The sequence below is a fragment of the Callorhinus ursinus genome, unplaced genomic scaffold (assembly GCF_003265705.2).
Source record: "Callorhinus ursinus isolate GAN/ISIS: 27379988/994484 unplaced genomic scaffold, GSC_fseal_2.0 scaffold4, whole genome shotgun sequence".
Lineage (NCBI taxonomy): Eukaryota > Metazoa > Chordata > Mammalia > Carnivora > Otariidae > Callorhinus > Callorhinus ursinus.
In genome coordinates, this window is record NW_027397066.1 from 77,047,889 (window position 1) to 77,061,691 (window position 13,803).

The 13,803-nt window shown below is 36.5% G+C and overlaps 1 protein-coding gene across 4 annotated transcripts in view; it reads left to right on the forward strand.

The window, feature by feature from the left end:
• The first annotated feature begins 651 nt into the window (after positions 1-651).
• SMARCAD1 (SNF2 related chromatin remodeling ATPase with DExD box 1) overlaps positions 652-13,803 on the forward strand; it is a 75,960-nt gene continuing 62,808 nt past the window's right edge. For 2 of the 4 annotated variants that reach the window (XM_025873458.2, XM_025873461.2), the window contains exons 1-2: positions 657-768; positions 1,388-1,626. In XM_025873458.2, coding sequence (XP_025729243.1) covers positions 1,437-1,626 — 190 coding nt within the window. In that variant the 5' untranslated portion in view covers positions 657-768; positions 1,388-1,436. Of the gene's footprint in view, positions 769-898; positions 1,104-1,387; positions 1,627-13,803 lie in introns of those variants that run through there. The other 2 variants (XM_073891971.1, XM_025873459.2) reach the window with 2 other exon arrangements.

Below are 13,803 nucleotides of genomic sequence, written 5' to 3' on the forward strand. Positions count from 1 at the left end.
TGATTTACAAAATAGAATGCCAATTTAAGTTTACGATGACCAGTGTTTTTGGTAGAATAATGATTTGTAGTAATCTCTCTTTAAGGGAAATGCCAACCAGAGGATCAAATTAAAACACAGAAAACTGCCTGTTTAGCCTAATGTTAGAACAAAAAGGGTAAATATTCTTAAGGTAGTATTTCCGTCAAGATAGGGGAATTGTCCTATTCCACTCTAAGAATAATCCATCCAACAGTGGGAAGGCGGTTCATATGCTCTGAAGCTCAAAATACCCGGGTTTTTACTTCTTACTATTTAACATCTGCAGGCCTCAGTTTCCTTATTATGTAAAAAAGCCTTCTTGTAAGGGTTGAGATTGTTCATGTAAAACACCTAGCACAATATTACCATCACACTATGTATACATTATTCAAAATATTATACATTATATCAAATGCTATATTATTTATTATGTTATTTATTGCTATTGTGCAATTTATTATTGTTCTATTTAACAACTCTTGCTAACCTGGAGAAACAGGCCATAAGCGCGCTTCCCAGGCGTAGAGGCGGGTACGAGTTACCATGGCAACAGCGCGCGCCTAGACATCTTCCGCTCGCGCGTCGCTGGGGAAGAAAAAAAGCCTAAGCTGCGTGTTGCGTCATCACCGCGCGCTCGTTTCGGCTCTCCGTGCTGTTTTGGAAGGTCCCGGCCCGGCTACCGTCGCTCCCTGCCAGGAATTATTCTTTCTTTCGACCTTTGTTACATTGCATCGAGCCTGCAAGACTGTGAGTACTAAAGAAAGAAAGAGGGCGAGCGAGTGAGCATTAAAAGAGATGCCGCAGCACACTCCCCACCTCTGAACCCTCCCTATGTTTTCTTGATCCTATCAGCTTCCTCTCAGCTGGGATCGCGCCGCGTCAACTTCCGGGGGGGTGCCCGCCAGCACGGCCTCCGCCGCTCCCCTTCTTTGGCCCCTTTGTGTCCCCGCAGTATCGCGGCGCGGGCCCTGGCACGTCCTTTCTCGAGGCAGGGAGCACCATAGTGCAGGGAGCCTCTCCCTGTGGGCGGGCGCACGGCCCGCAGGGGGGTTAGAGTGGGGAACGTGCCTGCGCGTGCTGGGGTAAGAGGAGGTTGCACGAGGGTCAGCGTGTGGTTCGAGGAAGGCGGGGCGGGGCGGGGAGGGGGGAGACGAAGGGGAGTAGAAAGAGCAATGGAAATTTTAAGAAAGATATCCCTGTCCACCTTCTGATTATTGTGGCCTAACAATGAGGCGCAGCCATAATAGTCATCCTGTGCCACTGGCATGTTTGCGTGCTTTTAATTGCCTTGGGAATGAACTGCTAAGGCTTTGTATTTTATATTGTTTTCATGGCCTCTTTTTCTCTTTTTATTTTCTTCCTGCAGATAGTTCATTTAAAGCTCTTAATTCTACAGGGTGGTGGTTTCTACCAATATGAATCTTTTCAACTTGGACCGTTTTCGCTTTGAGAAAAGGAGTAAGATTGAGGAAGTGCCCGAAGCAACCCCTCAACCCTCCCAGCCTGGCCCTTCTTCACCAATTTCTCTTAGTGCTGAAGAGGAGAATGCTGAAGGGGAAGTTAGCAGGGCAGGCACACCTGATTCAGATATAACTGAAAAAACAGGTGAGTTACAATGTTGCAAATTGATGTAGCATCAGGAGGTATTTTTAAAAGATGAAAGGCGGAAAAGAGTCTAATATTCTTCATGTCGTACATACTAATATATTGTCCTCCACCTTGCCCTTTAAGATACTGCTTTGGGGCTGCCATAGGCACCATATACCTACTGTCAACTGAGCATCCATGGCTTCTTCAGTTTTGTATGAGTTCTTGGAATGTGGCCCAATGATGGAAATTGATGTCTGAATTTAGGTCATCCTTAGGTCAGAATAGTTGCCACTGGAAGAGAAACTAGGTGATTCAGACCAATGATGTAGACGACTTTGAGTCTGTTATTTAGCCAGGTGTTTACATTCATCTCAGTATTTTCCAAAAAAATACTGCTCACTTAATATGAACCAGGCTTTACTCAAGGTGCATGAAGACAACCTCTGGACAAATGAAGAGCAGATCACATTCAGATTTTACCACCATTTGACTTCCTGGAGACCCCAAGGGTGCAAATGAGTAATTGGTAATCTTCAAGGTGAAAGAACCATTTTTAACCTCTTCAGCAGATTGTCCCAGATAATGGGATTTGAGAGGAAGCCAAAAATTAGCATTTCCATTTTAGTCTGTGTTCTTTGAACCGTTAACAGGATATATTTGAACTCCTATGTTTTAGGCACTGTACCAAGTGCTTCACATTCTCTCATTTAATTTGCACAGCAGTCCTACAAGATATTATGCACATTTTGCAGAAATGAGACCCAAAGAGGTTAAGTTGTTAGGAATTTGATAGACGTGGAACTCAAATCCAGTCAGTCTAGTTCCTGAGCATAAACTTTTAATTGTTTACCTTATGCAGTTTCTTATGAAGGGTGGAAGGAATATTAGAAGTTTTATTTTAATGTTTATTTTAGTGATACCTTTTTTTAATGCAAAACTCAGTATTTCCCAAGCAGCTTTTATGCTGATGTGGCCCTGGCAAGATTGGTAATACGTATGTCATTATCGTTGGGATCTTATTTTGTTTGCTAGTCTTCTATTTAACTGTACCAGTGATGGCAGACTCCCCACACATTATCTTTTGAATAACATTTAAAAATCTTTGGGTGTATTTGGAACATGGTGGAATGATTTGGTAGGTTGAATTATGTGGGAATGAGGAGTCATAATTTTGAAAGACTTTGTTTGTATAAAAGGTTCTGAACTTGTCCAGAAGCTTAGGAGTGCTGTCTCTTTGTTCATTCTTTCAGTAGGTGTTTACTTTGCATAACATGCTGTAGTTAACATGTAGACATCCTGGTACTTTAATATTTTAACAATCAGTATATGAATCTGTTTCTTACGTAGTTAGAGGGGGCTGGGAAGGCCAGCATGTAGGCATGGGATTTTGAGTCCTTAGAAGTCTATACTGCTTCATTTTAGTTAAATGGGACATTGGACAAATTACTTAAAATCTGAGATTAACATCTTTTTTATCTGTAGAATAAAAAGCACTTTGTAAACTGGAATACAGTGCAGTGTTTTATTTATCAGTATTAGTAATATGAAATTCTTAATTGTCTCTTCTAATCAGAAGATGCTGCTATACCTTTTTTTTTTTTTCCTGTTTAAGGAGATTTCATTCATCTTTATTGGGATTTTTTTTTTCTCATATGTAAATTCCTCCTGTAAGCTGAGATTGCCTTTAGGAATCACATGGTTAGTCTTAATGACATTGGGAAATATGAAAATTAAATTTGTTGTGGGAATGGTGAGAATTCATCCTACTAGGAATAGAGAGCTTTAAGAAAAGATGATTGCAGATGGTACTGTGAATTTGGGAGAATATTGAAAACGGAGGCTAAGTTTTGGTTTTACATTGTAGTTCCTAGAGATCCATTAAAGCCTTCACAGATAGAAGGGTAAAATGGTGAAAGAAAGCTGTTTTGTTAAACCAGTCTAGCCATCCTGAGTACTGCACTTTGTTAGAGGGTAAGTTTTGAAGAGAGAGAATTCATTTAGGAAGTAGAAAGAACAGTAGAAATGGAGAAGAAAGAGATGAGAGAGTGTGTCCTGGGATCTAGCCCTGCATTGGGCTCCCTGCTCAGCAGGGAGCCTGCCTCTCCCTCTCCCACTCCCCCTGCTTGTGCAAATGCACAAGCATGCGTGCGCGCTCTCTCTCTCTCTCTCTCTCAGATAACTAAAATCGACAAGAATTTTAGGTAATTAAAAAAAAATGGTAGTTTCGTACATCAGAATAGGTATAAAGTACCCATTCTAACCCATTGGGCATGCCTTTAAAAATTCAAATAAGACTTAAATGTCCTGTCCCTAATTTAGCATGTTGGACGAGACCTAAGGCAACTTAACATAGAGGTAGGGAATTCAGAATTGAGTGTGGAAGCTTGGGCCTGTATACAGGATGAGATACTGAAGCTGGTTTAGGATCCTGACTAGAGATGGAGATTAGGGAATCATTGGTGGGATATGGATTTTGACCTTACTTCCTTTATCATCATATGGTAACTTCTTATTCTGCCATTGTATGATAATGCTGTGTTTGCTTATATACAATAGAGTGTTAGGGTCTAAATCAGGTCTAAATCACCTATTTCTTTAAATAGAATGGAAATTGTAAAAATTGCCTGTCATGACTCTTTTAGCTAACCCTTTTAATTTTGCCAATATGAATTAAGATTTTATTTCCTACCACTCTTTTTCAGTTACTGTGCCACAGCCATACCTTTTCTTAAATATGCCAAGGACAGTGCCATCTTTCCTTCTTACTCTTTTCTCTTCTTCCTCCAAGACCCTTCCTGCTGATATATGCATATGACTCTGGGCTTAGTGAAATATTTACTATCTTTAGAAGCCCTTCCCCTGATCATACTCTTTGAAATAGCAACTCCTCCCCCCCGCCCCCAGTTTTACTCACCTGTGTTTTTCTATGTAGTATTTATTTCTACCTAACATGATTCTATATATTTGTGTCTCCCTTATTAGAATATAAGATCCATGTGAGCAGAGACTTTGTCCTGTTCACCATTGCTCAGAGCAGTGACTGGCACATAATAAGCTCTTAGTAAATATGTGTTGAAGGAAGGAGTATTAAGTAATAAGTGGGCGATACTAGTGCTTTGTACAAATTTTTTTAAATTTTTTTATTGTTATGTTAATTACCATATATTACATCATTAGTTTTTGATGTAGTGTTCCATGATTCATTGTTTGTGCATAACACCCAGTGCTCCATGCAGAATGTGCCCCCTTGAATACCCATCACCAGGCTAACCCATCCCCCCACCCTCCTCCCCTCTAGAACCCTCAGTTTGTTTTTCAGAGTCCATCGTCACTTTGTACAAATTTTTAAAAGTATCCTTCCTCTTAATGATCTTGAAACAGTCCCATAGCCATCAGGCATTCTTCAGTCATGGTTACTTGAAACTTTTTGATGCAGGATGGTCTTCCTTCATCCAGCCTTTGGATATGGGGGCATACGCTTAACTTGTGGGCACCTTTCCCTCCTGTGTTTATTTTGCCCTTATGGTGTCCAGTTATTAATGGTTATTGCTTGTTTACACATTCTTTTTTTCTTTTGACCTTTTTGAGAGCATAGCAGGTTTCGAGGGAATAAAATAATGGCAGATGAGTGACAGAGGAGAGAGCTTATTATGTTTTATGCGTAAAGTAAAAATAAGAGCAAAGCTTGATCTCAAGGAACACCAGGAGGAAGGGACATATAAATATATATAGTTAAAATAGTACAGTGTAATAACTCGGGAAAATATTAAGCAATGTAGAATCACAATCGAATTCAGAAATGATTATTTTTGGAGAGGATCAGGAAAAGTCACAGAGATGACTTTGAATCAGTGAATCAGTTCTTATTTGGTGAACAAGAGATGAAAATACACATTGCTCAGAAGAGTGATACGTCTGTGGGAAGGGAGGTTATCTGTGGAAGAGGAGGTCTAGGGCAGGTATAGATGAAACTGAGAAGATAGAAATGTAAATTGCTGGGTTGTGAGGGGCCTTTATATGCTATGCCAGGAAGGATGGACTTTTTTTGGTACACACTAGAGGGCATTTCGGCATGGGAAGACCGTTGATGAAGCTGTTGAATTAATTGAAGCCTAAATGTAGGAAAATGTTAGTAGGATAGAGGAGGCATTTTAGGGAAGTTTTATATTTCAGTATTTGATGGTATTTGGTGATAGTTAAATGTAGAGGGTTTAAAGATAACTCAGATCTTTCTTGCTTAGACAGCTGGGTGATGGGCACTGTCAACTGAATTAGGCAGTGTATTTAGGAGAAATACACTTAAACGTGTTGAGTTCAGTTCTCCTGTTTCAGAAATGAGGTCTAGTAGAGGATTGAACACTAGTTTTGTAGCTCAAAGATGGTTGGAACCTGAGAAATCAACTTTGAAGGGGTCATCATTATGGCAGTTAACCAAAAATACCCCCAAAGCAAGGCATACAGTAAAAAATATCAACATTTAATGGTGGACAAATGAAGGCAAATCAATGAAGACTGTAAAGGATAACGAATATTCATAGAAAATAATAGTACTCTGAAAGCTAAAGAAAGACCAGTTTCCAGTTTTGTGTATAGTGAACAGTATCAAATACTGTAGAGAAGTCAGATTGGATGGGGGACTGATCAGAGACCACTTTCCTTGGAAATTAAATGTTATTGTTGACCTTTAGTAGACAGTTTCAGTAGAAAGGTAAGGAAATGAAGACTAGCTTTTCAAGAAGGAGAAGAGAGAAACAGCTTGACAGTACAGCATTGTCAAAAGATGTTTCAGGATTGTTGAAAATTGAGCATATTTGTTGGCCTAGGGGAAGAAGCTAGTAGAGAGGGAAAGGATGAAAGGAGGGGAGGTATCTGAAGACAGGTATCTAGGGCATGGGAACTGGTGCACAGCTGGACTGTTTAACGTTGCAAAGGAATAGAGACACATTTTACCTAGGGAGAAAAAGTGATAAAATAAAAATAAATGGGTTAATCAATTATTTTGAGGTTGGAATGGAGGAAAATTTTAGGGAATGCTTGATTAATTTCTTTCCTTAGTGAAATAGATTGTCTCCTAAAATGATTGCCATTTCAGTGTGGTGATGTTGAAAGTAACAGTTGTTAATAAGAGAAATTTCAAAATTACTCCAGTTAATCAAAAAGATCCTCCCTCCCCCCCCCGAAAAATAAAAGCTTTCCAGGTCATACAGGTTGTATGATCTTGTGTAAGACATCAGCATTTTTGGTCTTCACTTCCTTTGCCTGGATGTTCTCTGAAGTCCCTGCAAGCAGTAAAATGGGTATGTCCTTTGAATAATGGAGCTGAATGTATCATTTTAGCATCATGATTCTATAACTATTGGGTGATACTTTGGGACTTTTTTTTGTTTGTTTTAGGTGTATGTGGCCAAAATGCAAATCTTTACTAAGTCTTTGGATAGTTATTCTGATTTCTTCATGTCTGCAAGTGTTAGTTGACAGGCAGTACTTGGCAGAAGGCTAAGTGCTGAATTATTTTATTTTTTTTTTAGATTTTATTTATTTATTTGATAGAGAGACAGCGAGAGAGGGAACACAAGCAGGAGGGGGTGGGAGGGAGAAGCAGGCTTCCCTGCTGGGCTCAGCTTCCCGCTGAGCAGAGCCCAATACGAGGCTCCATCCCAGGACCTTGGGATCATGACCTGAGCTGAAGGCAGGTGCTTCACCAACTGAGCCACCCAGGCGCCCAGTGCTGAATTATTTTAATAGAAGAAAGTACAATGAGTATTCATACTTAAGTAAAAATCTTAAGTACATTTTAAGTGTATACTTTCTTCTGTGTTTTCTCTACCTTCTTGCTCTCCATGCTTAGCTATTGTTTTCTTCAAAATAAAATGTTATTTATAAAAGATGCAGTATTGTATAATGAAGAATATCCTATAATCCTTTAGTTTTGGTGTTTATTTTCACATTTTTTTTCTGCCTGTATATATTCCAGGTTTTTGTTTTTATTTATATTATAGGTAATACTTATGCTATACCTCAGTTTTTTTAAATGACTGCAGTGTCTTATATAGATATAATTCATGTAGTTTCCTATTAATGGACATGAGTTAGTTGGGTTTTTTCTTTTTTTTTTTTTTTTTTTTTGCTATCGAAAGAAGGCTAGAATGACCATCCTTTTAACAGATTTTTTAGCTTGTATACAATCTGAAGAAAAATTCTTGGAAATGGAATTGTCAGATTTGAGTGAAATTAGTAATATTTTAGTAATTACCAAGTTATCATACACAGAAGTTTTACCACTTTGCACCAGACTACAGCTTGGTTTTTAGATGTATACTTTTTCGTACTAGGTCAAAATATTGCAAACCTTTTTAATCTTTACCAGGGAATTAAATTACTTTACTTTTATTCTTTACTTTTAAGGTTAAGTATGTTTTCATAAATGTATTAGCTTTCTGGACTTTTTCTGTGTTCCTTTTTCTTTTTTTCTGAAAAATAATTTGTAAGTTTTTTATTCTTTTGATTCCTTATTGTTTGTCCTAGAGAAATTTTACATTTTCATGTGGTCAGTTTGTTCATTCATTTCTTTGATGGTTTCTAGGGTTTAGGTCCTGATCAGACAGGCGTTCCTTACTATCACATCATAAATATTTTCATCTGTATTTTATTCTAGCGCATTTGTGTTAATTTTATTTTTAATTGTAAAATATACATAACATAAAATTTACCATCTTAACTATTAAGTACACAAATCACGGGAGTGTTAGGTACATTCACGTTATTGTGCAATTAATCTTCAGAATTCTTTTTTTCATCTTGCAGAAATGAAACTCTGTACCCACTAAACACTTCCCCCCTATTCCCAGCCTGTGGTAACCACCCTCTACTTTCTTTCTCTGAATTTGACTACTTTAGGCGCATCATAAAAGTGGAATCATCAGGATTTGTCTTTCTGTGACTGGTTTATTTCCCTTTGCATAAAGTTTTTTTTTTTTTTTTAAAGATTTTATTTATTTATTTGAGAGAGAGAATGAGAGACAGCATGAGAGGGAGGAGGGTGAGAAGGAGAAGCAGACTCCCCACTGAGCAGGGAGCCCGATGTGGGACTCGATCCTGGGACTCCAGGATCATGACCTGAGCTGAAGGCAGTCGCTTAACCAACTGAGCCACCCAGGTGCCCCCCTTTGCATAAAGTTTTTAAGATTCATTCATGTTGTAGCATGTATCAGAATTTCCTTTCTAAGGCTGAAAAGCATTGTATTGTATGTGTATATTACATTTTGTTTATCCATTCATCTGTAGATGGATACTTGGGTTTCTTCTACCTTTTGGTTATTGTGCCTATTACTGCTATGAAATTTGTGTACAAATATCTCTTTGGGACCCTCCTGTTACTTCTTCAGGGTATATACCCGGAAATGGAATTGATAGGTCATACAAGAAACCATCACGTTTTCCATTAATACCTGTGCCATTTTACTTTCCCACCAGCAGTGCACAAGTGTTCCAGTTTCTCCACATTCTTGCTAACACTTGTTACTTTCTTTTTTTGTTTTTTTTGTTTCTTTGTTTTGATAGCCAAATTAATGGATCTGAGTCAGGTTTTGCACTGGTAACCAAACTAGTGAGTTTGGTTATCAATTGAATGAGGATATGAGTTAGGTTTTGTGTTGGTTTTTATTTTAATTTTAAATCTCATCTGGAATGTATAATATTATAAGGACTAAAGAAAGGATGGTACAGTGTTCTCCTTTGCTCATTATTTGTCATTTACTAGTCAATTGTTCCAGAATCATTTATTGATAAACCTTTTTTCTTATGAAACATCAGTATACTCTAAATTCTCGTGTATATTTGCATCTTATAGGCCACTAATCTATTTCTCTAGTTTTATATTTTTTTACCCCATTAATAATCATGTTTAGGGTCATAATCTAAAATGTGTCTCTTACATGAGTCCCAATCAGAAATGTTTGGAAAGCACTATTGTATGTCTTATTTTTGTGCTGTCTAAGAGCTTGGAGAAGAAAGTTAAAGCCTCATATTTGTCTCTTGACTTTTTGCCTTACGTATCCTGCAGTGTTTATTATGTCTTTCATTATTAGTATGCAGTTAAGATATATGTTATATTTTTGTTGTAGCTCTAATTTCTGTTATTAAAAAGTGTGTCTCTCAAGTTAAATACTTTTGCTTTGTCCAGTAACAGTAGCATGGCTTTGTTTTTCTTTACGTTTTTCCCATTTATCTTTTCTTTTGGCTTACGCCTGAGGTGTTTCTTCTTTCTCATTTCATCTTAGAGTGATGTCAGAAACTACTCTTCAGTCATGTATTTATTAGTGTATTCTTTGTCTTTTTTAAAGCTTTCATCAGAGAAAAGTTTGATTTTATCTTTTAGAAGATGCTAATGGTATTTCTCTTTCTACTGTGACATTCAAATTAAGGCTGCTTAGATTTTACTATGTATTATTTTGGTTACTGTTTAAAACAATAAATGATGTGTTTTAGTTGGTATTCAAAGGAATTGCTTTGAAAATTAGTTGCCATGTTAAAGAATTGAACCATGTAGAGTATAACACAACTAGACAATCAGAAATGGCACGGTTTTGTAAGTCTTCAGGACAGATATAAAGTTTTATGTATTTTCATTCTTTGGGAGATAACTTTTATTTATGGGTTATCAAATTAATTTGGACTACTTTAGTGTGAACTCATAATCTCCTGTAGTGATTTTTGCTTGTTTTTGAGTGGCCCTTGATCTTGGACCCTTTGGAAAGGTGAAACCATTGTCAGACTTAAATGCTTCTTTTGTTTTGTGGTAGACTTAGATATGAGAATGGGTACACGCATACTGGAAGAACTTGGGATACAAGATTGTCTTCTCTTCTGCATACCCATTAATGGGGAATTTAGTTTGGAAAAACTCCCTGGAACCTTGGAGTCTTCTTGCATATGCTAATGTTGTAGATTCCTATTACCTTTTGGTAATGAGAAAATATTCATCTTCTATCTCTAAAATATAATAGGCCTCTTTATGGTCTTTGTACGAAAGGATAGGCTGTTTTCCCTCATGTTCCTGTAGCATTTTGTTTAATCCTTTCTCATGGCACAAATCATATTTCATAACAGTTACTTGTGTACCTGGCTACTAAGCTCTTATTTGTTTCTTTAGGGCAAGTTGAACCTTTTTTCTTTAATATTCCCTACCTCCTGGTACAGTGCCTTAAACACAGAAGGCAGTCAGCAAATGTCAGAATTTAATAGTAGCTGATGCCTTCATAATTGGTTCAGCATTTCACCATTCTTTCATTTGTATTTTTGTTTCCTCTGTCTCTTGTGCTGCTTAAAAGTGCTTGTTTGGCTTGGGTCAGAAACCATTACTGCATTGTTTTGGCCATTCATTGCCTCTTAGCTATTTTTGCTTTTGCTTACTTCTAGAAATAGTCCAAACAAACAAATCTAAGCATTAAACATTATTCTAATTGTAAATTATTGACTGTGTTGGAAAGTTGATGTTTTTAGATAAACAAGCTCTTACTGTGGCCCATCAGTTTCCAAAGTGTGGTATGTGAACCTTTAGGATCCCTAAGGGCAAACTGCTTTCATAATAATACTAAGATACTACTTGCCTTTTTACTATGTTGATGTGTACAGAAGCAGTGGTAAGTAAAACTGCTGGTGCCTTAGCACAAATCAAGGCCAAGACTCCAAACTGTTCTAGTAGTCATTGTATTCTTAAAAATTTTTAAATGTCATTTCACTTAAGAATGTTTTTGATAAAGCAGTAAAAATTGTTGGTTTTGGTAAATCTCAACTAAGCAGTAGGTGTCTTTTTAATACTTTTGTGAAACAAAATGTGAACCAGCTTTTGCTGTATACTAAAGTGTGTACAGTGGTTATCTCAAGGGAGAGCATTTGAACAGTTGCTTTCAGTTCTGATTTGAACTTGTCATTTTTTTCACCAAACACCATTTTTACTTAAAAGAATGGCTGACAAACTGTAGTTAAGCAGACTTAGGTATTTAGCAGACATTTTCTCAAAAAAGGACAGTGAAAGCAAGGAAATAACCGGTAGCATTTATTGCTAGTGATAAAATTCCAGTTTTCAAAGGAGAGTTTGGATTTTGGACTGTGAGTTTGACAATCTCCTGATATTTCAGGATCAATGGTAATATTAATGTAATTTTTTGATAAAATATCATGAAATGTGTCAACATTTGGAAGATCTGCATTAATCAGTAAGTGAACCAGTATTTTCCAAATGACCAGTGCACACAGTGTTACAAAATAATGCATGGTTTAAAGGTCCATTAAAGTGCAAGATAGACCAGTGGGTTTAAATATAAAAGAACGCAAAAGTTGATTCATAAACTTTTTCACATTCCACATTGCAACTGACCTTTAAAAAAAAGCTACCACGTGTCAAATTTGGGTTTAGTATCGAAGAAGAATATCCATAGTATTGTAAAAAGGTTATGAAAAAACTCTTCCTTTCCTAACTGTATTATCTGTGTGAAGCATGATTTTCTTCATAAACCTAAACAAAAACTATATTACAATAGATGAATTACAGAAGCAGCTAGAACCAAAGATTTTTACAAATATAAAACAGTGCCACTCTTCTCACTAGATTGGGGGGAGAGGAATGGGTTGAGGGGATATAGTTTTCATAAAAATACTTGTTATTATGTAAGCAGTTTAATAAAGGTTTTCAGTTTCTACTTTCTAATACGGTAATATCATAGATATAACCAACATAAGCCACATAAGCAAAAACTCTTTAGGGTCCTCAATTTTTAAGAGTGTAAAGGGTTCTAGTTTGAGAAATGCTATTGTATTGTAACCTTCCCTTATCCTCCATATTATCAAACTACTTCCTCTGTTAGTCACTTACCAGTTGGGCTATGGGGATGTCACTTGGTTCAGACCTGTGTACAAGTTTAAGGTATATTTTTAGGTAGAGATGTATAGGTATATGTATAGTATATATTATATATAATACAAAATAATGCATTGTATGCATACAGTGTGTGTGTGTGTGTGTATATATATATATAAAATTATGTATTTTGATGGTACATATTACATTACCAGTAAAAGCTCTGAGTAATTGAGTACATGATGGAGAGTAAGCCAAACTTCTTTATTTTTTTTTGTCTGGTTAACTAAGCACTTTAAGCATGAGTTTTAAAAATTGATGTCTTCACTGTATATTTTTGTATTACCTGTATAAAATAAGAAGAGGAAAAAAAAATCAAAGATGAATATGTAATCAAGTTCAAGAAACTCTAGTTCTCCTAATACTCATTAACAGATTTTTTAGGACTCCCCTCCTCCAGGCATTTAGGCATTTAAGTAGCTAGCTTTAAAAAGATTATTATCCATTTTGAATAAAGAGACTTTGAAGAAAACAGACAATTGAAATCATTTTGCCTTAGCCCTTTGAAAATATAAGAAAACAGGACACTGGTTAACATGTTTAGCTGATGTGCATTAGCTTTAGGTCAGATTTTTGATACAGTGAACATCTAGATTTTAATTTTATGTATGATTTGTGATATATCAGGTACACTTTGTAAAAGCAGAATCCATTCACCTATCAGAATTTGTAAGTGTCGCCATGTTTATGGCAGTTAATATAACTGTGATTTGTTCCAATGCAGAGTTCTTCATCCAGGTTCTTCACTCAACATTTATAAAATTGTTCTTTTGGAAAAAATGTGATTTGCTTTTCAGTTGTGTTGATAGGACTTCATTGTAGGAAGTTAAAGATATATCGTTTTAGTGCCCTCCAGGTGAATAGTAGTCATGTAGGCCATGGTTAATATTATTTACAAATATGGCTCTTGAACTTCATTATAATGATTGCTATCATTTTGTGACAGGTATTGGAGACGGCCTGAGTTTTAGAGTATAAGGATTTAGACTTTTACGCATGGATTTCAGCTTTGTTACTTCTCTTATATGACTTTGGACAAGTTGCTTTCTCTAAATCTAGTTTATCTATAAAATGTTGATATAATGTATACCCTTAGGTTTATTGTGAGGATTAAAAATGTTTGTGCATCACTTAAGGACTTGATTCTGACTTAGAAAGTAGTTGTCAGTGATTATTTTTTACATTGACACCTTTGAACTAAAAAAAAAAGCAACTGGTCGTTGCTTTTTAAAATAGATTGACTAGGGGCGCCTGGGTGGCTCAGTCGTTAAGCT